The sequence below is a fragment of the Crocodylus porosus genome, unplaced genomic scaffold (assembly GCF_001723895.1).
Source record: "Crocodylus porosus isolate Cpor-Errol unplaced genomic scaffold, CroPor_comp1, whole genome shotgun sequence".
Classification (NCBI taxonomy): Eukaryota; Metazoa; Chordata; order Crocodylia; family Crocodylidae; genus Crocodylus; species Crocodylus porosus.
In genome coordinates, this window is record NW_017728912.1 from 16,880,696 (window position 1) to 16,903,502 (window position 22,807).

General features: G+C 44.0%; 1 protein-coding gene across 11 annotated transcripts in view; it reads right to left on the reverse strand.

Moving 5' to 3' along the window:
* Positions 1-22,807, reverse strand: part of ANK2 (ankyrin 2) — a 550,591-nt gene that overhangs the window by 115,002 nt on the left and 412,782 nt on the right. For all 11 annotated transcript variants that reach the window (XM_019534075.1, XM_019534077.1, XM_019534078.1 and 8 more), the window contains 7 exons: positions 18,896-18,994; positions 17,560-17,658; positions 14,205-14,402; positions 10,826-10,924; positions 10,618-10,716; positions 6,229-6,327; positions 4,080-4,178 (listed from right to left, as the gene is read on the reverse strand). In XM_019534075.1, coding sequence (XP_019389620.1) covers positions 4,080-4,178; positions 6,229-6,327; positions 10,618-10,716; positions 10,826-10,924; positions 14,205-14,402; positions 17,560-17,658; positions 18,896-18,994 — 792 coding nt within the window. The remainder of the gene's footprint in view (positions 1-4,079; positions 4,179-6,228; positions 6,328-10,617; positions 10,717-10,825; positions 10,925-14,204; positions 14,403-17,559; positions 17,659-18,895; positions 18,995-22,807) is intronic.

Genomic DNA, 22,807 nt, shown 5'->3' on the forward strand with positions numbered 1-22,807 from the left:
CCCCTGGGAAGGGTCTCTGAGACCACCATGGACAGACGGCATCCCAGCAGCCCGTCTCATGCACCTCACTAGAGGGGGGCTGTGGGCCTCGGCATCCCACCTCTAGATTGCTGACATGCTGCCATCTGACACCTGAGGAAGAGCCTCAGAGTGAGGACCACGTCTTAGCCAGATGTAATTTGACTCTGATGACAGCCCTAGGATTTGGTAGATATATAGAATTGCTCATTTGTTTGTACTTTGTTTCTGTTATCACTGGATATCAATAAATTTGCCTATTATCAAATGGAAGGGCCATGGTTGGTCTGACAGTACCTCTCCCCCCACTCCCCTCCAGAACAAGGTATCTGGATCCTATATCCACAGCCAACATTAGGCACTGCCAGACAAATACAGAACTGGGGATATGTTCTAGTAGTTATTTTCCAAATGTTATATTTAAACAATTATTTTTCTAACAGTCTGGATAACACAAGGCATGTCTCTGCAGGGACAAAAGATACCTTGTCATGTCTTGAACATTCAAGTAGGTATGAATCAATGTTTACTGTTAAGTGCAGAAGGCACAATTCAAGCTGGGATTTAGTCTATTTTAATGAAATATTTGCCCTCTGCTTTGGTAGTTTTGGGAGGTGGAAAATTAAACTCCAAAAAATGGAACCAATATGCGAACATATTAGTATAAGACTCATAGTTTATTTATTCACTGTGGCACTCTCAAAATACAGTTAAGCTAATTGTGTGAAGGGAATAGGTAGAACCTAGGCGGGCTCTCAATATTGCTTTCAGTAGGGGAGCACAAGTCTTATGTAATACTTGTCCAGAAAAAGTGCCTGTCTTTACTTATGTACGGTGCTGGTAATTTCCAAAGAGATGCAGCAATGCTTTGGGAAAGGTACGAGCTCATATTTTCAACCATGAACATCTAAAGTTTGACACCCACTTTAATAGCTAGCCCATACTTAATCACCTAACTGGCCTGATTTTCAGGGTTGCTGATATCTGTTTAACTTCGGAAATCCACCCTCAGTGATAAGGTCAATATCCCAAAGCCTACGTAGAGAAAATTGTGTGCATATTTATAAATCTAATTTATACTTTCAATCCCAACTGTGTGTTGAACAGCAGCAGATAAACAGTCACTTATCCATATATTCACTCTAACTACATATACAAATACATACATACTTAATTGCATGGTAAATGCTGCATTTACCTGGATCCAAGATGACCCTGAATTTAAGATGACCTCCCAATAATTAGATTCTATACACAGAAAATGTATACATTTGTTATAATTTCCCACGTATAAAATCTAACTACTGGAGGATGGTCTTATGCATCTTCCCCTCCCTCCCCCACCCCAGGTGATGAGAGGGGCAGTAATGGGGTAGGCAGTGGGGGACAGGCAGTAAGGTATCACATGGTAAGGAGGGGAAGGTAATAGGGGGCAGGCATCTTGCTCCCTCTTTGCCCCCACTTACCACCCCCCTCCCTTGTGCCTGTTCCCCTCAGCATTGAGTCCCTGCCTCCCTCCTCCCTTCACTTACCTTTCCTCCAGCGCTGGCTGGCTCCATGTCCACCGCAGCCTGGGGAACAGAGCCCAGCCCCATAGCAGTGGTGCAAAGCCAGCCCTGCTGCTGTGGGGCCAGACTGCAGTTGTGCTCCATATTCCAGGTTGCAAAGTGGACAGAGCTTTCCAGTACAGGAGCAAAGAATGTCAGGGAAAAGAAAGTGGGCAGAAGCAGTACAGGAGGAAGATGATGGAGGGAAGGGGAGGAGAGGGCAAGACAGGGGGTGGCAGGAACCCAAGGCTGTTGGGGAGTGCAGAGGCATACTCAATTCCAAGACAGCAAACTTTTCCCCAGCCCTCACACTAAATAAGGGGGGAAACATTGTCTTGAAATCAATGAAAGATGGTATCAGAAAATCAAACTTATTCCACCCACACAAACTACATTGTCTAAGTTTTTATTTTTAGATTTAAGTAAGATTGGGTGAAGTTCCTCTCAGTAGCATTTCTTTATATTCTTGTAGGTACACTGGCATCCAAAGACTACTGACAAACAAGAGGAAAATGGACTTAAACTGTTTCAGGTTAGATCATGGGACTCTAAGAATGCAAATTCTTTACAATCTTAAATGTCAGTGTCTTAACAGAGCCCCAGACTAACATCATCCATGCCTCATTCTGTTATAACCTTGGAGAATGCAGTAGCTATGGTGACAATGCTGGTGTGATGTACCTTTTTTAGTGCTGTGTTTTCTGCTGGCAGTATCAATCTCACCATCTGGAGCCCTTCACTGAGGGGTGTGCCTATAATTTATCCTTCCTTTTGAGCAACAGTTCCAAGAGCTCCTCAAGCAGCCAAATTGTCTCTTTCAGGAAGATGGAGAGGAGACTGTATGACCTGCAAAGCACCACCAAAGTGGGTCTGAGGATACAGTCATTCATTTCTGGCAAACTCCATTGATTTCTTTTGGAGTCACCAGGGATGAATCTGCCCACATGATGCCTAAAACATTTTTTATCTCTGACCAAAGTCATTCAGGTTTAACAAATGCTTAATGTTCATCTAGAAGCCCCTGCTATCTGCCATATCTTTCTTTCATGTAATGTATGGTGGTGCATAGAGAATGAAGCCCCATTGAGGTACACAATGGTACTACAGAAACGGAAAGGAAGTGCAATAAGCACGTAGGGAAAATGTTGGAAGGATAGCCAAAAATACGGTAACAAAGGCTGCATATGCTACTTTACAGAGTGGTAGTCAGGAGTTTGGCAGGAAAATTACCAAGAGTCTGTATATATTACTATATGATTGAATAAATTAACATTTATCTGCAAAACATTTGTTTAAGAGTCTTCTGGAGTTAGATACAATTTTGGACAAGAAAGACAGCTCATTAATAAATCACAGTACACTCTATTTATAATATCATGCCATGCCAGGTTTGTTCCATCTTCCTCAGTTCATTTCAGTAGGGATCTGCTGTCTGTATGTGACTTAACATCAACACTCCTTTCCCTCATTCTTCTCAAAAGATTTTGGTTCTCCTCCAGTGTTATAATATTTAGTAATATCTTTTCATGAGTCTTTGGATTCATTATATGGGGCCTGTAATATTATCAAGTTTTAAGGTTTAAAAATAATCATTATCCTTATAAAGATTCAAGGTAAAATGCAGTAAGGAAAAGTTATGGAGTAAAGGAGTGTTACTGTCTTCAGTGATACATATATTTCAGGACCTATGTTTTTAAGTCCCAAAGAAGTGGTAGACTCTGGTGATAAGTGGCCAAAGAGAAAGAGAGGCTCCCTCCGCCCTTGGTAGGAGAACACAGCCAGTCTTTCTGGTTAAAAGCAAACATGCCACCTTGGCTGATCCCACTGCTGTTTGGCCTATCCTCTTCATGAAATGCCAGGGAGTTTCAGTGTTGGGAATGTGAGCAGGGATTCTTCTACATTACAGAAAAACAGAAGCCATTTGCTCTGGTAGTGATTTCAGTGAAATGACGATAGATGTGTTTCAGAGCCACTTAGCAAGTATCATAAAGCCTGGCAGCACTCCATCACTGGCACAGCCCAAGTATTCAGAACTTTGCTGTGGTAGTGCTGAAACATTTGAGCCTCAGCAGGTGTCACAGAGGAAAGGGAGCAAATAAGGAGAGATTTACAAGAAGGAACCAGGGTCGTGGAAAATTAAAACAGAGAAATGAGCCAGAATCTGTATAACTCCTCCCAGACTGCAGGAACATTTAGATTTGCAACTCAAGTCTCTCTCTCAAAAAGTTATACTGCACATCTAAGTATTTATTTCTCTGTGTATGCAATCTTAGATTTCTCTAGCTAGGTCTATGAATCCTGGGTACTCTACACACTTGCAATACGCCTAAGTGGATATCCTGCAAAAATCATAGCATATTTGAAACTCCCATACAAAGGGAGAGGAGGGAAAAGAGCTGAAAATCACTTTAAAAAAAAAGAGGAAGGGACATACACACAGGGCATCTGAAGCAAGACAGCAGAGACAGCATTAGGAAAAAAGAATGGAAGCCTTATAATGCATTTAATACTCACAGTCGTGGTGGTGGTGATCTCCTCTGTTACAACCTTCAGAGTATCGACCACTGAGATGTATCCCAGACGCCTTGCAATCGCTAAGGCAGTGTTACCATTCTGAAGAGAGAAAGAGACAGAGAGAGACAGAGAGAGAAATGAGAGGGAGGATTGTGATGTGATCCAATGAGATCACTCCCAGCACCGTATGAGCCAGCATTTCCATCCAAAACAAGGAACAGCTTAGGAAAATCACTGCTTTTTACCGTTACATCTGAGTCTGTCTTTGTAACTTCTTTAAGACTATAGTCCTGATTGCCATGGTAACACAACACACTTACATCTGCATGCTACTCCTAATAGAAATGTGCTGATGCTTTAACCCTACAGTTGTCGAACTCCACTACACACGATGCACTACGATTGTAGGAGTTTTGTTCCTGCTCTATTTTGCAAAAGCTCGTTTACTTTGGAGAGTCCTCTAAAAAGTATTAAGAAGTTTTACAGTGTAACTCCTGATGGAAACAATTCACACCAGCAGTAGGTACACTGATCCCTTAGGGAAGAAAGCATTCCACTTCCCTTCCACATTCCCCCGAGCCCACAACAGCAAAATTACTTATATATGACTTATACAAAAGCTCATGGTACAACACAGAACAAAATAATATTAAAGTAGAGCTTAGTGCATGAGGTGAATTTTTACATTTGAATGCACTTGTTTAAATTATAAACAGCTACATCCCATATATAAATATCTCATAACTTACCTAAGTGTTATAGCAATCACTAAAAATTAATTAGCCCTATTTATGTCAAAGGAAAAAAAATTAATTAATCCAACAGTACCATGGGAGGTGGAGAGGCAATCATTTATTTATTTTACAGGTTGGATAGTCATACCCTCACTTCCACTAAAAAGTACTTTATACCAGGGGTGTCAAAATTAAGGTCCATGGACTGAATTCAGCCCAAAGTGTTCCTTGAGGTGGGGAAGAAGTATAGATGGGGCTCATCACTGAATTCCTGGGTATGGAGGACACGGGCTGGGGATGCATGTCCATGGCTGAGTGATGTGTGGCAATAGCCTCCAGGCCACTACTGCTCCCACTTGCCCACTGAGTCCAGATCCAGCCTGCAAGGTGCCATATAGCCCAGATCTATCCAGCAGGTGTGGTCAAAGCTTGACACCCCTCCTCTATGCCATCAGTTATCCCACTGATATTGGTTGTACTGCATTTCAAATAAAGCATGGTCAGTTTAAGTAACAATATTCAAATATGGTCAAATTCACTCATTTCAGAGTGCCTATCACCGTAACATAAAGCTAGCACAACGATTGGCTTTTTGCTAGGAGCTGAACTTTCTGAAATATTTTGGACACAAGTGACGAAAAGTTTGAGAGCGTGTCACTGAAGTTAGCCGATGTCATCAGCGCCCACGTCAAACTAGCCTAAGCGCAAGTGGCTAAACTGCATAGTCATACTTGAGCTTCTGCATCCTCACTGGTGTTATATTCCCCGGCAGGTGGTGCCCAGACTGCCAGAGTCATATCCCATGGTTCTTTGGGTAACAATAAACTGAGCTATTCTATGCATTCTTCTGTCCTGGGCACACGGGAAGAATGATGGGCACTTGAGCATGCTCAGCACTCAAGTGAGTTATCCTATGTCCTCACTGCAAAGTGGGCATATTTCAGATGGGGGTATTGTATTTGCTGCAGCAGTAGCATGAGTTACCAATACTCAAATGAACTCCTCTTGAATTAGCTTAGTTTGAACGACAACAGTCACACTACAAAATACTATTTGTATGGCTGAGTGTCTGACTGTAAGCCCAGAGCAGCTGCATCCCCTCTGCTGGGCAGCACCAGCACTCAAACTTCAACCCATATTCCATACACAGCCAAATTGCAATTATCACTTAGAAACTCTTCTTCCCTAATCCTGCGGCCAGCTTAAAGCACAAACTCTCTCTCCAATGGAAAGAGCTTTACACTTGACCGGGGCTCACTTGAGAACAGAGCTCTCAGAGAGCACAGGAAAGGAAAATACATTCCCCAATGTGGCAAAGAGCTATAACAGAAGCACATTCACCAAAGCGAAATGCTTTCTCTCTAGTGAGAAAAGGAGTCGGATGAAACAAGCTTCAGGCAGTGCACCAGACTTACTGTGGTGATGGCATTGGGTTTGGCCCCATGCTGGAGAAGAACATTGATGATATGAGTGTGGCCTTGCTGAGCAGCTTGGTGCAAAGGAGTGTAGCCATTCTGTTATCGGTGACAATTATTTTTGAGGAGAGAAAAAAAAAAGACAGTTATTAAAATATTTGTCATTATGCCTTCAAGACCTTCCATGCCAGCAATTCAGGAACAGATATAACCATACTCATAGGGTGTGTGTAGACCAAACAGGGACCCTAAATTAAAGCGGTGGGTTTTAAAAAACACCGCTTCAGTTTAGGGCTGATTAAATCCCCATGTCGTGCAAACACCCTGCTGGCTGACCTGCCTCTCTGACAGGGCGGGGGGGGGAGGGCGAGCTGCCAACGGGCAGAGCAGTCCCTGAGCTGTTGTGGGGGCAATGGTGCTTCCCTCCACAGCAGCTGCGGCCCCCCCACCCCACCCCCAGCAGGCACCCAGCTTGGGCGGATCTGGGGAGCACCGCAGCTGTGGAGGGAAACACCAGGCCCCTGCGCAGCTCAGGAAGGCAGGCAGGCTCCAGGGAGGAAGAAAAAAAAAGATCAGGCTTGCTGTTTTTCTTGGGTGGAGCCTGCTTTCCCGGGCTGCTGTCAGGCTGCCTGCAGGGCTTCCTGCAGAGCTGTGGTGCTGCGCAGAGCCCGGTGCTTTGCTCTGTGGCTGTAGGGGCAGCAAACTAAAACTTCTCAAAGGAGTTTTCGTTTCCTGCGCCCCAAGTCATTTAAGGCACATTACACCGCTAAATTTCCTAAAGTGGCTGGAATTAATGCGCAATACTCCACCAAGACATGCAACCATCGACACCATTAAAGTAGTGCAAAAGTATTTAGCCCCCTTTAAAGCGTCATGCAAACATGCCTCTCGTTTCATCTACACATGGCCATAGCCTTATCTAGTCCTTCTATTACTTACTGAAGGCATAAATATTCACAATATTTTGACTTGTAGAGTATCTAACAAGACCAATGATCTTCAAAGGTGGGCATTGGCATCTTGGTTTTATATATGGAACAAGGAACAGAGAAGCCATGTCCAAGGCTGGAGAGTGAATCAGGAGAAAAGCAAGGCCATTTTTAAGGTACTTAAGGAGTCTGCTTTTAACAGCATTTGGGCCAATTTTGTATTCAATTTAATTTATACTGATTAAGTCCATTTATTCTTACAGAAGTCAACTGTTAAATTCTACTAGACATGTTGGTTTAGTTCCTCTTGGATTTGTCTAGAGCAGGTCCAGCTATGCCACAGAAGCAATGAAACATATTTGCATGCTCTTCAGAAAACATCCTTTAATTCTGGGTATTCATCTGCTCCACTGATCCATTCTGTTGCTACACAATACAGAAACATAACCAGACTCAACTTCAGCTTGCTGATCTGAGCTAGTATTGTATGAATCCAGTCAGGCAATTCATTTCTAAAATTATCTGCAATTGGCTTTGAAAGAGGACAGAGAATAAAACTGGGAGAAAACACCAAATTGATTTCATCTGACCATTTATATATGAAAGCCTTAGAGGTCTCAGACTAATCTTTTGGACTTTGGTGTATACCTCAAACTATTGTGTGCATCTTTTCTGTGGCTGGATGGGAGACAATAACTCTTGGTACTTTAGTAAGCCTTCTGCTATTTAGGATACACATGCATGTAACAATGATGATATAGAAAAAGGGTTTACTAGAGGTCATGGTGTTTCATATTGGCAACAGTTATTAATTATGTATCAGCCCAATCTCACAGGATTCAGTCCGGCCACATCATTTTTTCACTGGACATGCCACCCAACATCCTGAAAGCTCTCTCCATCTCAGGAAGGAACCACAACAGCATGCTGTCCAACTATTATTAACAGGTCTGCTGCAACTCCAGCCAGGAGTCTAGTGGCTCCACTGTTAGGAATTTTAAGGCTTTCTTAGATATGAGTTATTGGAAAGGCAAGGGGTCCAATTCTGATTCCAATTAGTCTCTTTTTATTCAAGCCAAATCGACTATGTATATTCTAGACAAATGGTATAAACAGGGTAAGCGACACCACAAGCTGAGCCAATAAGCCCCACTGAGATCTTTGATTAGGGACCACTGGAATGTGTGCCGGAAGTGCACTGTGCGGCAGCTCCTTTAATCTTGCAGTTTCCCCCGTCCACCTCCATCCATCTGTCCGTTCATCAGTCTGTCCCCCTCTCTGCCACTGATTGGTGAACAGGCCCTGCCGCACAACCCTGATCAGTGAGGAGGTGAAAACTGAGGTTTTAAATAGGCCATGGTTTTTGCCCCCTGCTGCTGATTGGCGAAGGGGCCACTTGCTGCACATTTAAAACTGTGGTTTTCATTTCCCAGCCATCAGAAGCAAGCAGTGAGTGGCGGGGCCAACAAGGCCCATCCACCAGTCGAGGTGGTGGGGGCGTGGAGAGGAAACTCCAAGATTAAAGGAGCTGCCACACAGTATACTGCCATTGTGAATTCCAGGGGTCCCTACCTATGATGATACCTAGCAGATAAGAGGCAAATACTCATTTCTTTACATTGCAGGTGGGAGTGCTAGAAGCTATCATGTTGGTAGCTATTCTGGTAACTTCCCACTGTCTGATGTTAATGTGGATTATCAGCTTCTTTTTTTAAAATTTTTTTTTGGTGTTACAAGTGTTTTTACCAGTTCTTTTAAAGACCTATATGGTTTGTACCAGCAATTGTGAGTAACCACACTGGAAATGCTCTAACTGTATGTCTACCAATGTGGTTTTTTGTGTATTGCTATTGCCACTGGCATTGTTTTCAGCTGCAACACCTGTCTCAGGAGTGAATTCAGAGTATGCGTGAGCAGCTGGAGACAGAAGAGCCAGCAGGAATGATCAGTGATTCACAAAACCACAAGCAGTTTTGTGGTTTTGACCAGAATTCAAAAACATCAAACGTGACACTGGAGCCCTCAAGTGAACGTCACTGACCCCAAAAGGAAGCCATGTAAGTATATTACTACACCAAGTGCCAAGAACAGGCTATTGACAAGAATCCAGTCTGAAGTAAGGCCTGGAGTACCAGGGTCCTCTCCTGGTGCAAGTCACATGCTGACATGATGACATGTGATACAGCATGAATTCGTAAGTGCAGTAGTTGCATATCCTAAGAAGCTACAGAGTTCTCAACATTATAGCACATCTTGGGCCTTGTTCTGATCTGGTTTATATTAGAAGTAGCTCACTTGAAGTCAGTTGATTACTAGAGGTGTGCGAAGTGGGCCCTATTTGATTTGGATTCTGCCTGAATCAGGGATAGTGATTCAATTGGTTTATTCAGATCACTGTCCAAGATTCGATTCAGCTGAATCTGAATCTTAAGATTGGATGCTGATTCAGAGAATCAGCGATTTGGTAAAAAGACACAGCTTTAAAAGTTTTTTCTACATACCTTGAGGTGCCAAGCCTGGCTTGTGAATGCTGTGATGCTGGGGCGCATGAAGTGTCCCACAGGAGTGCCGGGTGGGGGGGCCTCCACATGCTTAGTGGCAAACCTGGAAGTGGGCCCCCCCATGCCCCTCTGGCTCACTGATTGGCTGCAGGGGGACTGCGGGTTCCCCCCCAGACCCAGGAGGCACCAGTCACCCAGCCGGGGGCATGGTGGGGCCCCCTGCGCACTCTTCGGCAGACACAGAAGTGGACCAGAAGTGCTTCTGGTCCACTTCTGGGTCTCCTGCCGAGCGTGGTGGGGAGTCCCCCCATACTTCTGTGGGATACTCCATGCGCCCCAGCATCACAGAATGCACGAACCGCCTGGTACCTTGAGGTATGTATTTAAAGCTGTCTCTATGTCTGAATCTCCAGATCTTTTTGAATATCTCCGAATCGATTCAGAGAGTTCCAATTTGATTTAGAGAGATTAACGGGTCCTCTGATTCAATTTGGAGATTTGGCCACCAAATCGGGCCGGATCTCCGCCAAATCAAATCAGGGACCGAAGCTTTGCACAGCCCTGTTGATTACACAGATGTAAAACTCATGCAAGTCAGCCAGAAGTAAGCTCACAGGGGCTTGTGATAAGTAACAGATAAAGAAAAATAAAACAAAGCAGATCCCCTTTCACATATGGCCACAAATGTGCAGGCACAGACACACACATGCAGTTAATTGATCTGACTTGTTTGAATGAATAACACACCCCAAATGAGTGTAGAGACAACTCATTCTACCACAGCCACATATCATCAGATGTCAATACCTTCAATGCATAACTAGCGTATAATTTCCCAAGGAGAGGGGAATAGTAGTGCTTGTGTCTTAGTATCTGAGGGTTTTTTTATTTTATTTTTTTTTAACAAGAAGGAAATTCACCAAAACAAATTAAAAAAAAAGTGATGAAAAATCCTTTACCTTTGTTTTAGCATTGACATTGGCTCCCTGCTTGAGAAGGAAATTCACCATCTTGATGTTTCCATAGTGACAAGCTACAATTAAAGGAGTGTAACCCAGCTAAAACAAAATAAACAAAAACACAAAACACAAAGAGTAAACCTGTAGTCTCAGTGTACTGTTTCTGTATAAAGATAACCTGGGAAGAAGCTTCCTTTTTATGGTTTACCTTTGTCTGAGCATCCTGGTTTGCTCCATGCTTTGTCAGTATATCAGCTACATTCACTTTATCCTCCTGCGCAGCAAGGTGTAAAGATGTAAGTCCAGTCTACAACAGAAAGGCAAAGAAAACTGTAATGTTACCCTAGCAGAAAGGCAAAAAGACTTTTGAATCCTTCATTGGGAGATCCTGTCTATAATTTTAAAATATAGATATTTAACCAGGAACTCTATCCACAGAAAACTGACAAACAGCTCACCATAATGAAATGCCATCTGCTGTCACTGCAGATACATGTTTTCAGATTACAACTACAAGATCTGGAATTTACATTATAAGGCCTCCAGTGAATGTGATGGCCTCCTTACTTGGGCGATAGGGCTCCTTCCTCAACTGTGAGAAAAAAAGCCTTAATAGCTAGAGGTGGGAGACAGAATAAAGGAAATGCCCCATAAGAAAATTAAGGCAACCCTAAAATAAGAGCTAATGTTAGGCTTAACATACATTCCTTGCATCACATGCAAGGAAATGGGAAAGAGCTTATGAACTGAATATGAGGATGGGAAAACAATTTACTCCCCATTTTTTAGAAGAAAGCCAGAGAATAAGTTTTCACTCCTGAGAGCTGTGGATGCAAGGACAATACTTTAAGAATATAATATTCTGCATCACCATGCAGCTGGATGAAACTACATCATTTGAAGACTTACTGGGTATGTCTACATGAGATTTACTGAGGAGCTGCCTAATTAGCTCCACAGTAAAGTCTCAGTGTCTATACATACAGCCCTATTAGGCTACTGTAAACTAATAAACGCCTCCATAGATTAGTACTTATCAACACGAGTACTATCCTATGGCAACATTACTTAGTGCGCCACAACGCATGTGTGTAGATGCTGATGGGACTGGCTGGGGTATGAGAGTGCTTCAGTGCAGAGGCTGCCTGCTGGATAGCTCCACACTGGACTACCCTCCTGCTCCAGCCAGCCCCTCTGCAGCATATTGAGCCAGGTTGGAGCAGCCCCAGGCTGGCAGACTGATCCCCCAAGCTCCCTCTAGCCAGGGCTGTTCTGCCCAGCTCAACATGCTACGATCCTGGGCACACATGTAAATGCGACACCCAGGAGCAATAAACTCCAGCACAAACTATGCTGGAGTTTATTGCTTTGCATCAACAGCACATATAGATGTGCCCACTGTCATGCTTTTCTGAGGAACCAAGTGATCTTCTATGAAAGAACTGGCATGCATTCTTGTAGACAGCCCAACAGATCTGGGTGAGTTTCATTATGATGGGTTCCCATCTTCAAAAAAGGGAGGAAGGAGGACCCAGGGAACTATAGGCCAGTTAGTCTTACCTCGATCCTGGGTAAGCTTTTGGAGAGAACTATCCTGGCACATGTCCACGAGGGACCAGCAGGGGAGGTCATGCTTAGGGGCAACCAACATGGGTTCATTAGAGGCAGGTCATGTCAGACCAACCTGGTGGCCTTCTGTGACCAGGTCAAATCCTTAGATGCAGGGGTAGCAGAGGACATAGTCTTTCCAGTGGACATCCTGGACTTTAGGAAGGCCTTCGACACTCTCTCACCTCATTCTCAGTAGAAAACTAGGGGAGTGTGGTATCAACACCTACACAGTCAAATGGGTCACTAACTGGCTGAAGGGCTGCACACAAAGAGTGGTGGTGAATGGGTCATTTTCGACCTGGAGGGATGTGGGCAGTGGGGTCCCCCAGGGCTCAGTCTTCAGGCCCACACTGTTCAACATCTTCATCAGTGACTTGGACGAGGGGGTAAAAAGCACCCTGTTCAAATTTGCTGATGACACTAAGATGTGGGGGGGATGTGGACACACTAGAAGGGAGGAATAGGCTGCAATTGGACCTAGACAGGTTACTGGGGTCGGTGGATGAGAACAGGATGGGTTTCAACACTGACAAGTGCAAGGTGATGCACTTGGGGAGGAACAACCGGCACCATACCTACAGGCTGGGGAATTCCCTTCTCGTCAGTGCAGAGGCAGGAGTCATCATTGATGCCAAGATGAATATGGGCAGGCAGTGTGGGGATACAGTCAGGAAGGTCAACCACACCTTGTCATGCATCCACAGATGTATCTCAAGTAGGTCCAAGGAGATGATACTCCCCCTCTATGCAACACTGGTCAGGCCACAGCAGGAGTACTGCGTCCAGTTCTGGGCACCGCACTTCAGGAGGGATGTGGACAACATGGAGAGGGTCCAGAGGAGGGCCATTCGCATGATCAGGGTCAGCAGGACAGGCCTTATGAGGAGAGGCTACGGGACCTGAACCTGTTCAGTCTCCATAAGAGAAGGCTGAGGGGGATCTAGTGGCCTGTTACAAACTAGTCAGAGAGGACCAGCAGGCATTGGGGGAGTCCCTGTTCCCCTGAACACTATCAGGAGTGCCTAGAAATAGTCACAAGCTGGCAGAGGGTAGATTCAAATTAGATATCAGGAGGCGCTACTCCACTGTCAGGGCGGCTAGGATCTGGAACCAACTTCCAAGCAAAGTGGTGCAGGCTCCTACCCTGGGGGTCTTTAAGACAGAGCTAGACAAACACCTTGCTGGGGTCATTTGACCCCAGTACTCTTTCCTGCCATGGCAGGGGTTGGACTTGATGATCTGCTCAGTCCCCTTCCGACCCTACAAACTATGAAACTATGATTATTTTATTAGTTTCTCAGCTTACAGTACCATGTTACTTTCTGCCAAACATTACCAGTTCTTTCCATCCCAGCAAGGAGGGTGGATGGCGAAATATATTTGGAGAGAAGTACTCCAGTGGTTTAGACTTTGTTACTTTGGACTGCAATTCTATGACATGCCTCAAAGGACTACGTCAGTCCAATAACTCACAGGACCTAGCATTCTACATTTAAGCTTCAGATTTCCTGTGCCACTTTGGCAACATATCAGGGACAGCCTAGAGATCACAAGATTGCAGTACTACAATCCTATGTTCATGGTTGGTTCTACAGCTCCTTTCCCTGGTCTGTCTATTTTCTTCTTTGTCAAGCCCACATCTCTGTTTGAGCCAGCTGTTATATCATTTTCCACTGGACATGGCAAACAGCTGCAGCTCCTCCCCTAGGTTATGCAGGACAGCTGTTAATGCTATGATTCCAAGCCAAGCTAATGATTCTTTCCGCCAGCCCCAGCCACCCTCAACTGCTGCCCTTCACCCACCTGTCCCTGCTTCCTCATATTTCCCATCTCTTGATATTTTGTATGTGTACATGAATGTGAAGTTGAGGCTAATATTCTAAGCAGTTGGCTATATTCTTATATTTCACTTTGCAGGTGATATCATTGGATATCCTCCCCAGAATAGCTTATCCTTAATTGTGAGTGGGCATTACCTTTGTTGCTACATGGATATTGGATCCTTTCTCCAGGAGCAGGGTCACCATGTCAGCATGGCCCTCTTGAGAAGCCAGATGAAGTGGGGTCACTCCCTGCTTGGTCAAAATGTTGGTCTCTGCTCCATAGCTCAATAGAGTAGTGGCTATCTGCATCTGATTCTTCTTGGCAGCAATGTGGAGAGGGGTGTATCCATTCTAAAACCATGTGTTAACAGATGTTAGTAGTGTTTTCTAACATTTATAAAGGCAGAAGATAGAAAAAAGTATTCATAGAAATATCTGGAATGATGTTGATCCCCAGGCAGACACATTCTCATTCTTTGCAATCCTATTTTCAGTTTAGAGAGGAAATATTTATTGAAGAAAAAGGAAATGTCCACTTTTCAAATAAGGGCATGGAAAAATACGAAGGTGCGTTGAAAAGGAAAACGACGAAAGCACATTTTTGCTCAGACATTTCTGACCATATCTGAAGAGATGTTTAACACAGGGGCTAAGTACAGACAGTCAAAAAACTTGACCCTGAATCAATTCATTTTGCAGATTAGTCTGAGCTGCAGAGATTGAACTGATAAGCAAATGAACAGACATTCAGTTTTCATTCCAGAAATGCAGCTACATGCCTGCAGTGGCTCAGGCCAGGAGCCAGGGAGGGGCACTATCGCACACCTACCTCCCTGCTTGGCTGGGGCAGCCAGTTTGGGCCAAGGCTATCCCGCCCACCCTGCGAGAGGGTTTTTTTGGGAAGGTGCAAAGGGTCCTGGGACGCTGGGGGACTGTGCGTTAACTTGAATATGAAAGAAATCTGAGACAGAAGTTCAATAAACTGATTTAAATTAAATGCATTTAAGATTGGATCCTGACTGTGACTGTGGCCAGTACCAGATGTTTCAACGGAAGAGTCAATGATTCCAAGTTATACATACATAAACCTTTCCTTAACCTCTCCTAGTACATAGTTAGTTTGTCTCCTGTCATGTAAGAGTTCATATTGCTCATATTTGTATACTCTCTTATGTAATGGTGGCTTTTATCATTATCCCTATAAATATATAATCTCTTAAGCGTCTAAAAATAACTTTTTTAATAATCCCTCTAGGCTCTTTGCCTCAATGCTACCCTTCGATAGTAAGTGTGCAGATAAATTAAATAATTATATTACTTGAAAAGGATGGGCAAGTTACAGCGGATTCAGTAAATCTGCGGATTCATTTTGTTTGTTGCACTATGGACCCCTCCAAACATGCAGGTAAAGGCACAATGGGATTTGATGTGCAATCCACATGACTGCACTTCCTGCCATTCCACACATACATAGCAGGAGGTGTGATTGTGAGGTTGAACAACAGTTCCCATCATTCCTTACTGCCCCTGCAAGGGGAGCCTGGGATCAGCCTTGGAAGCACCCGGTGCATCCCTGAAGCTGGAAGCCTGATCAGCTAACAGTGCTCCCCGGCTTGAGGTGCCTCCCCAGCTGCAAGTTAATCAAGTCTGCTCCAATGCGTGCTAATTAGCATGTATCGGAGCAGGCATCAGGCATATGTATAGGTGCCCAAAGAGGTGCTCTTTCATGAACAACTATCTAAAATAAAGCAGAATACACTGGCACAAGGAGAATGGTGTCCCACTACTTGTCAATTAATCTTCTTTCCAAAGAACTATGACACAATTAGGGCTAGGGCACACACAATCATGGCTAAATTTATATCATTGGATTTTGGAAGGGAAATGGGGAAAACATCTTGTTGTAGTGGTTTTTATTGCTGTTCTCCCATCCGCACATCGGAAACCACAGTTCCTGCCCCACACTGAAAAAGGTCACTTAATCACTGGATAGTTTCAGTAGATCACAGGAACTGCACAACAGAGAACCTTTTTAAACCAACCAAAAATTCTGATAGGTTTTTTTTTTTTATTCCTTTCAGAGTTTGTTTCATTTAACACAAAATATTATATGGCCCCATATCCTGCAATAAGCTCCATAAAAGGCAGACTTCTGCACATGTATTTTCAAGGAAAGGTTTCCATTCTTATGCAACATAGAAGTCATTTTACAGATTACTTCTCATAAAACTAAAACTGGATTTGGAGACTCATATACATCAAAGAATGTAATTGCATTCACAAGACTGAGACAAGGTAAAAACAGCCCCTGCTATTCAGTTACAAGGAATGTGACCTAGTAGAACAGGGGTTGTCAACCAGGGGCACCCCCACGTCCGACCACCGGGGGTATACTGATCCAAAAAGGTTGAAACCCCTGTAGTAGGGTGATTGTTTATTGCTTTCAGAGAGTGTAAGTATGCTTTGAGTATTCAGTAATGTACTGGATTATACTGAATCCAACCTTCAAAAAGGGATGTCATCAATTAACCAAGTCCACTCAGGTGAGATTTTTTTCCCTCACAAGAGTTATGTACTAGTTGTAACTCCACTGACTTTAATAGATTTACCCTTGATTCACATCACTAAGAAGAGAATCAGGTTCTTTGTGTTTGACACTTAACTGCAACGGGCAACAAAACAGCCTCATTAAGGCTAGAATAGGATCTTTTAAGGATAGACAAGGGAGTAATAAAGTCAGGTCTCCTCAGTGACTCAGACAATCACATATGGACTTGTGATCTTGTCCACATCAAAGAGCAAACTTCCATATATTTCTTAATAAATTACATCACATTTGATAACCAGGAGTCCTTAAGGTTCAGTAATAAGGTGTGGTCACGTGGTTTGAATATGGAAGAAACTTTACATTCTGCTGAAAATTGCAAATAGTTTTCAAGAACAAGCTGAGGGACAGGGGTCAAAAGTCAAAAGCATAGCATGGGTTTGAACATAGTATCAGGAGTAAAATTCAGAGTTCAGTGGAACGTCCAAGTTCCTGAAAATGTAGATTATTGTAAAATACCAACTCCACCATAGTATTCCACCAGGGGAGTTCATTTGAAGCAAAAGGATCAGTATCTTTTCCCAAACTTTCAACACAGGGGGGTTAGATAGGCTTTTCCTTTCAAATGCTGGCTTCCTGTAAAGAACAAGGAGAGGAGGCAGCATACAGAGAAGAAGAAACAGTCTGATGCTGCTTTGTGCCGCAGTTCTATCATTTTTTTCTCCCTGTCCCTGCTGGCCACAGACTAACTGCTTATCTGATAGATTCAATAAGCAGCAGGAGTTGGTTGTAAATCCAGTCGCTGGCCAGCAGAGGACATGCTGCACACCTGGAACTATGAGTTACAGCTTCAGCTTTTGAAAAGCTCAGCTCCTTTCCTGCCTCGTTTTCTAGTCCTCAAGTTACTCCATTGCTTCTCTCCATGTAATGTTGCCAGCACTTGTCAAGGATGTGAATTCTCACCTTCGCAGTAGCGTGGGGAGAGGCACCTTTCTCCAGCAACAGCAGCGCCACCTTCTGGTTGTCATAGTGAGCAGCAACGTGGAGAGGGGTGAGGCCGTTCTGTAAAGGGCGTTTTTAAGTTATTGCATTAGGCTGTTAGCTAGGCTTCTGCTACCGTTAGGCCGCCAATATACACTACATGTTAACTGATTAGCAGTAAATAAACCAAATGAAATTTAACTCCATTTGAATTATTTTTAGATTAGAAATTTTACTGAGACTGGAAATAAAAATTTAGCCAATAGTTAGTGGGATGTGTTTTGCTTAAAGAAAAGCAGCAAGCATCTGAGGATGGAATTGATCTGGCCAGCATTTGCTTTATTAGCTATTGCAAACCAAGTTCTGAACACTCCACTTCAGTGAAGCTCTGTTACGAAAAAGGTTTGCAGCATACGAATAAAACCAAACGTATCTGGCCTCGTCCCAGTGTTTCTGAATTGTGAGTTTTATCATCCAAGTTCTCTAATGGAGCAAGCACTTTCTGATTCCGAATAAAATATTCGCCTTTATAACCGTGCACAAATATGCTAGTTGTAATACAAGTAAAAGAGCAAACTTTCTGAAAAGTATCTCATAGACAAGTGTATATAAAAACCATCACAATGGAAATGTGGAGAACTTTTACAATCTTTTCTCCAATGCCTGATGAAGGGTGTTTGTGCCTGAAAGCATGCAATTAAAGAATTTTTTTTGCAAAGCTCTTGTTGGTCTAATAAAAGATAGCATCTCTACTATGAGTCCTGATTGCTTTTTCCTCCAGACCAATATGGCTACAATCTGGATACCTGACAGATGGAAGATATCAAATTTTAGCCTATTTTTTAAATCTTTATATTTTTCCAAGCAGGAAGCAACTGTGACCACCTGAAAACTGAGACAATGCCTCTGCCTTTGTTTCAAAGTAATTTGCATCATCACAGAAGCTCACATGGAGGTGAGAGACTCCATACCAGCTATGAACTGACTGCCCCGAGGAGTTTTCCAACTACTGACTCCTCTGTGAAATCCTATGAAATATGAACTTTCATTTCTACCCAGGAGAACTTTTACAATCTTTTCTCCAATGCCTGATGAATTGGTGTTTGTGCCCAAAAGCTTGCAATTAAAGAATTTTTTTGCAAAACTCTTGTTGGTCTAATAAAAGATATCTCTACAAGTCCTGGGCTGTTTTAAATAAAGTTAACTTGGTAACATGAATATAACTGCCTCATCCTTTTACATTTACTTTCCACCCAAAATCTATGGTGAAAATCCAGAATAGTGTTAGATTTTTGCATTTCAGGACCTAAATTATTACCTTGCCAGCTGAATCAGGAGAAGCACGACGCTGTAAGAGGAGCTTTGCCACATCTAGACTTCCATATTTGGCTGCCACATGCAGTGGTGTGAATCCCTTCTGAAAAGTTTTCAAGAGACAGACATGTGTGTGTGAGTCTCATTCTTAGATTATTTGCTTACTATTACTTTTTTCACTACTTAGCTTTGAATCTTCTGAGACGGGGTGGACAAAATGCTATGGGATTTTATCCAGCTCGCAGCAGGTCCCTTGGCCCTACCTGGTCCAAACACAGGGGGCAGTTCAGGCCACTGGTGGTACATGCAGCCAGCCTCACTGCCCCTGGGCATGCAGCAGGGCTTGGGCAGCATGGTGGCTGGACTCAACTCCCCAGCAGCAGCAGCTCCTTCTGGTTGCCACTGCCAGTGTTGCCAGCTCTGGCCCTACTGCCTGGGCACCCCAAACTTTCTACCTTGCGCCCACTACCAGGAAAGCTGGACAGAGTGGGCATGCAGGCAGGTTTCCATGGAGACTGGCATAGGCCCCCATGGGCACAACACATTTGGTCGAGCAGATGGGATGAGGCAAGCAGAGAAGAGTGTCTGGACACAGGACAGGCAGGCAGGGCTAAGGCCAGGATTGCAAGGCAGTGAGAGTGTGGGGCCATGCAGAGAGCAGATCATGGTTCTGCCCCAAGCCCAGTCCTGCATGGTCACCGCCCCATGATCCTGGACCCATCCCTGTCCCCATCACAACCTATCCTGCTTCCAGATACTACTCCCCACCCACCTGCAGCCCCATCTATCCACTCAGCTAAGTACGTCTTACCCAGGGGTCCTGGGTCACTCCATGGAAACACATCCCGCCCAACCACTGTTGGTGGCACCCTGGACCAGTCTAGTAATCTACCACTTAAGGACCACATCCACACATATGTGGATATGCTCCTTAAGTGTCCCCCCAGGGACATTTGGTTCCCTGGGGACAACTAGCAGCGGCGCACCTTGTGCTGCCACTAGTTCTCCCCAGGGAACACCTATGCCAAGTGCCCTCTGGTTTGCAGCAAGTTACCCTGGGTGGGATAGTGGAGGCTAGGGCCTGGGGCCCTCGGGGCTTCCCGGGGCTGCATCAGCAGGTAATCCTGCCCCATGGAGCCTGGCTGTCAGCTGGCTCCAGTTTTCAGCAGTGCACACTACCCCCACATGAGCCACTCCACTTTTTTTTCCTCTGGGTTGTTTTGACCTCTGGATATCTAGGGGTCAACACCCCTTGCCCTGCCCCACACACACTGCCCCCTTGCAGCATGGAGAAGAACTGAACATGTGGTATGTGGTGCTGCAGATGTGTCTGCTGTGCCTCGTTCTACATGGCCATCTTCATCTGGACACGGCCAAAGAATTTTGGTGAGCTGTGGTGGGCTGAGGGGGTGCTGACCTGGTCTCACACAGCAGGAGGGTGGGGGGGACACAGGTGTTGACCCAGGCTGCAACAGCTCACCAAAACTCCCTAAGTGGCCCTCCAGCCCAAGTAATCCCCCACCCGTTATAACCACCAGTCACTTTTCTTCACGTTAACACATGATAACAGGACTAATCAACTCTGACACATGCTTCCCCATGTCCATGGGGGCAAGCAGTCAATATTTTACCCAGTATGAAGTCTCCATCAGCAATATGAATTATGTGGACAGCAAGATACCAATTCAATTTGTGCTCAGAAATCAGCTTTTAACCAGATGCATTTTTATTTAGTTTTATGGCGAAAATTTTTTAATTATTTATCCACTACACTGATCTGTTCCTGGCAGCAAATGACATATGTTCAGTACATTCTGATATAGCCTCTGCACCTCTGTTGAAACAAATGGTGTCTACTGAGATGTATCTATCAAGACGGTATTTGTAAATGCATACATCTGTGAAAGAAGGAATGAAAGTTATCCTTTTTAAAAACTCCTCTTCTGGTAAGTGTTAATACAGATGACAATAAGTATTAGACACAGTGTCTGTATCAAATATTGTTTTTTCTTAATTTTTTTTTTTTTAAAAGAAAAGTTTAGTGGTATAGAAGAGAAAGTGGCAGACAACAGGTGTCCTGCACACATCACTAGGTAGCCACACTGACTTATTGGCTTGACATTTGAGCAATGGGCTGTGTTCATTTCATTGTCATCAGATTCTATAAATACCACCTATAAAGAGTTAGAGCAGGAGTTCCTAATTTTTTTCACAGCATGGATCACATTATAGTAGAGAATGTAGCCTTGTGGTCTGTCTCATCTCCTATGGGATTACGTAACTAACCCAGCAGTAACAAAAGCAAATATTTCTGTGGAAAATTAGGGAAGTATTTAGTGTATTTCAGATTAATATATTTTAATGTGATTTATCAGCTGGGAAAAAAGGAAAACAGCAGGCACTCCCAGTAATCTATGAATTATAGTTTGAGAACTGCTGATTTAGGCTGATTTACCCTGGAAGATACCCATTGTTAACAAATATGGTTTAAACTTCAAAATAAGGAGAAGGAGGTAGTTTAGCTGCATTAGTCTGAAGTCAGGTAGAAGGCAGGGCAGAGTGGCACCTTATGCTCTAAACCAGGAGCAGGCAATTTTTTCAGGCAGAAGGCCGCTTACTGAGTTTTGGCAAGCCATCGAGGCCTGCATGACAGGCAGCCAGGGGCAGATAAATATTAATTTTCTACATTTTTCAGGTGCACCAGGGGTTGGATAGAATGGGCTGCTGGGCCACATCCGGCCCATGGGCCGCATTTTGCCCACCCCTGCCGTAAACAGACATGGTGTTTCTTCTAGGAGAAAGCCTTTTATCATATTTTATTGAGTGTGCTGCTTCTGTTTTGATCTAAATCCAAATCCGGGACAGTCAGAACTGCCACAAATAACAGATATGTTTACAGCCTCAGAGACTAACATGTACAGAGAAAAATAAGCTTTCATAGTTGGCCAATGTGAGTTGGCTGATGCAATTGCAGAGCCACTGGCTATTATCTTTGAAAACTCATGGCAATGAATCAGGAGAGGTTCCAGACTATTGGAAAAGGGCAAATATAGTGCCCATCTTTAAGAAAAGGAAGAAAGAGGATCCAGGAAACTACAGAATGGTCAGCCTCACCTCAGTCCCTTGGAAAAATCATGGGGCAAGTCCTCAAGGAATCCATTCCTAAGCATTTGGGGAAGGTGATTAGAAACAACCACCATGAATTCACCAATGGTGGTTCCAAAGAGGATGGAGCTAGACTGCTCTCAGTGGTGTCAGATAACAGAACAAGGAACTATGGGTGTTTATACATGTGCTCTGGGAGGAAGGGGAGGGTGCCTTAATTAGAGGTCTGAGAGCAGCTATAAGTAAAGTGCCTGGATTATCACGTGTATCAGCATCCTTGCAGTGAAAAATGGTGCTGGGGATGCTTTAGCTAAAGCTCATCAAATGAATTTTAGTTAAAGCGCCCCCACTGCCATTTTTCAGCAAGGGGGCACTGATACACATGACACTGGAGTCTGCTGGAGCATGTTAATTACAACACCCTAGCAGACTCAATTGAGTCTGCTCCAATGCACTATAATTACAGTGGGTCGGAGCAGCCTTGATGCATGTGTATAGGTGCCTGGCAGTCTCAAGTTGCAGCAAGGGAAGTTTAAGTTAGATATTAGGAAACGAGTTCTCACTACGAGGGTAGTAAAGCACTAGAACAGGCTACCCAGGAAGTTTATAGACTCTCCACCCTTGGAGGAGTCTAAGATCTGGCTAGAGAAAGCCTTGGCTGGGATCTTCTAGTTGGGGATGGTCCTGTTTTGAGCAGGGGGCTAGACTAAATCCCTTCCAACCCTTGAGGTCCCTTCCAACCCTAATTTTCTATTATTTTATGATAGGCAATAGATAAATAGTCCATGAGCTGTTCACAGCATCTGATGAA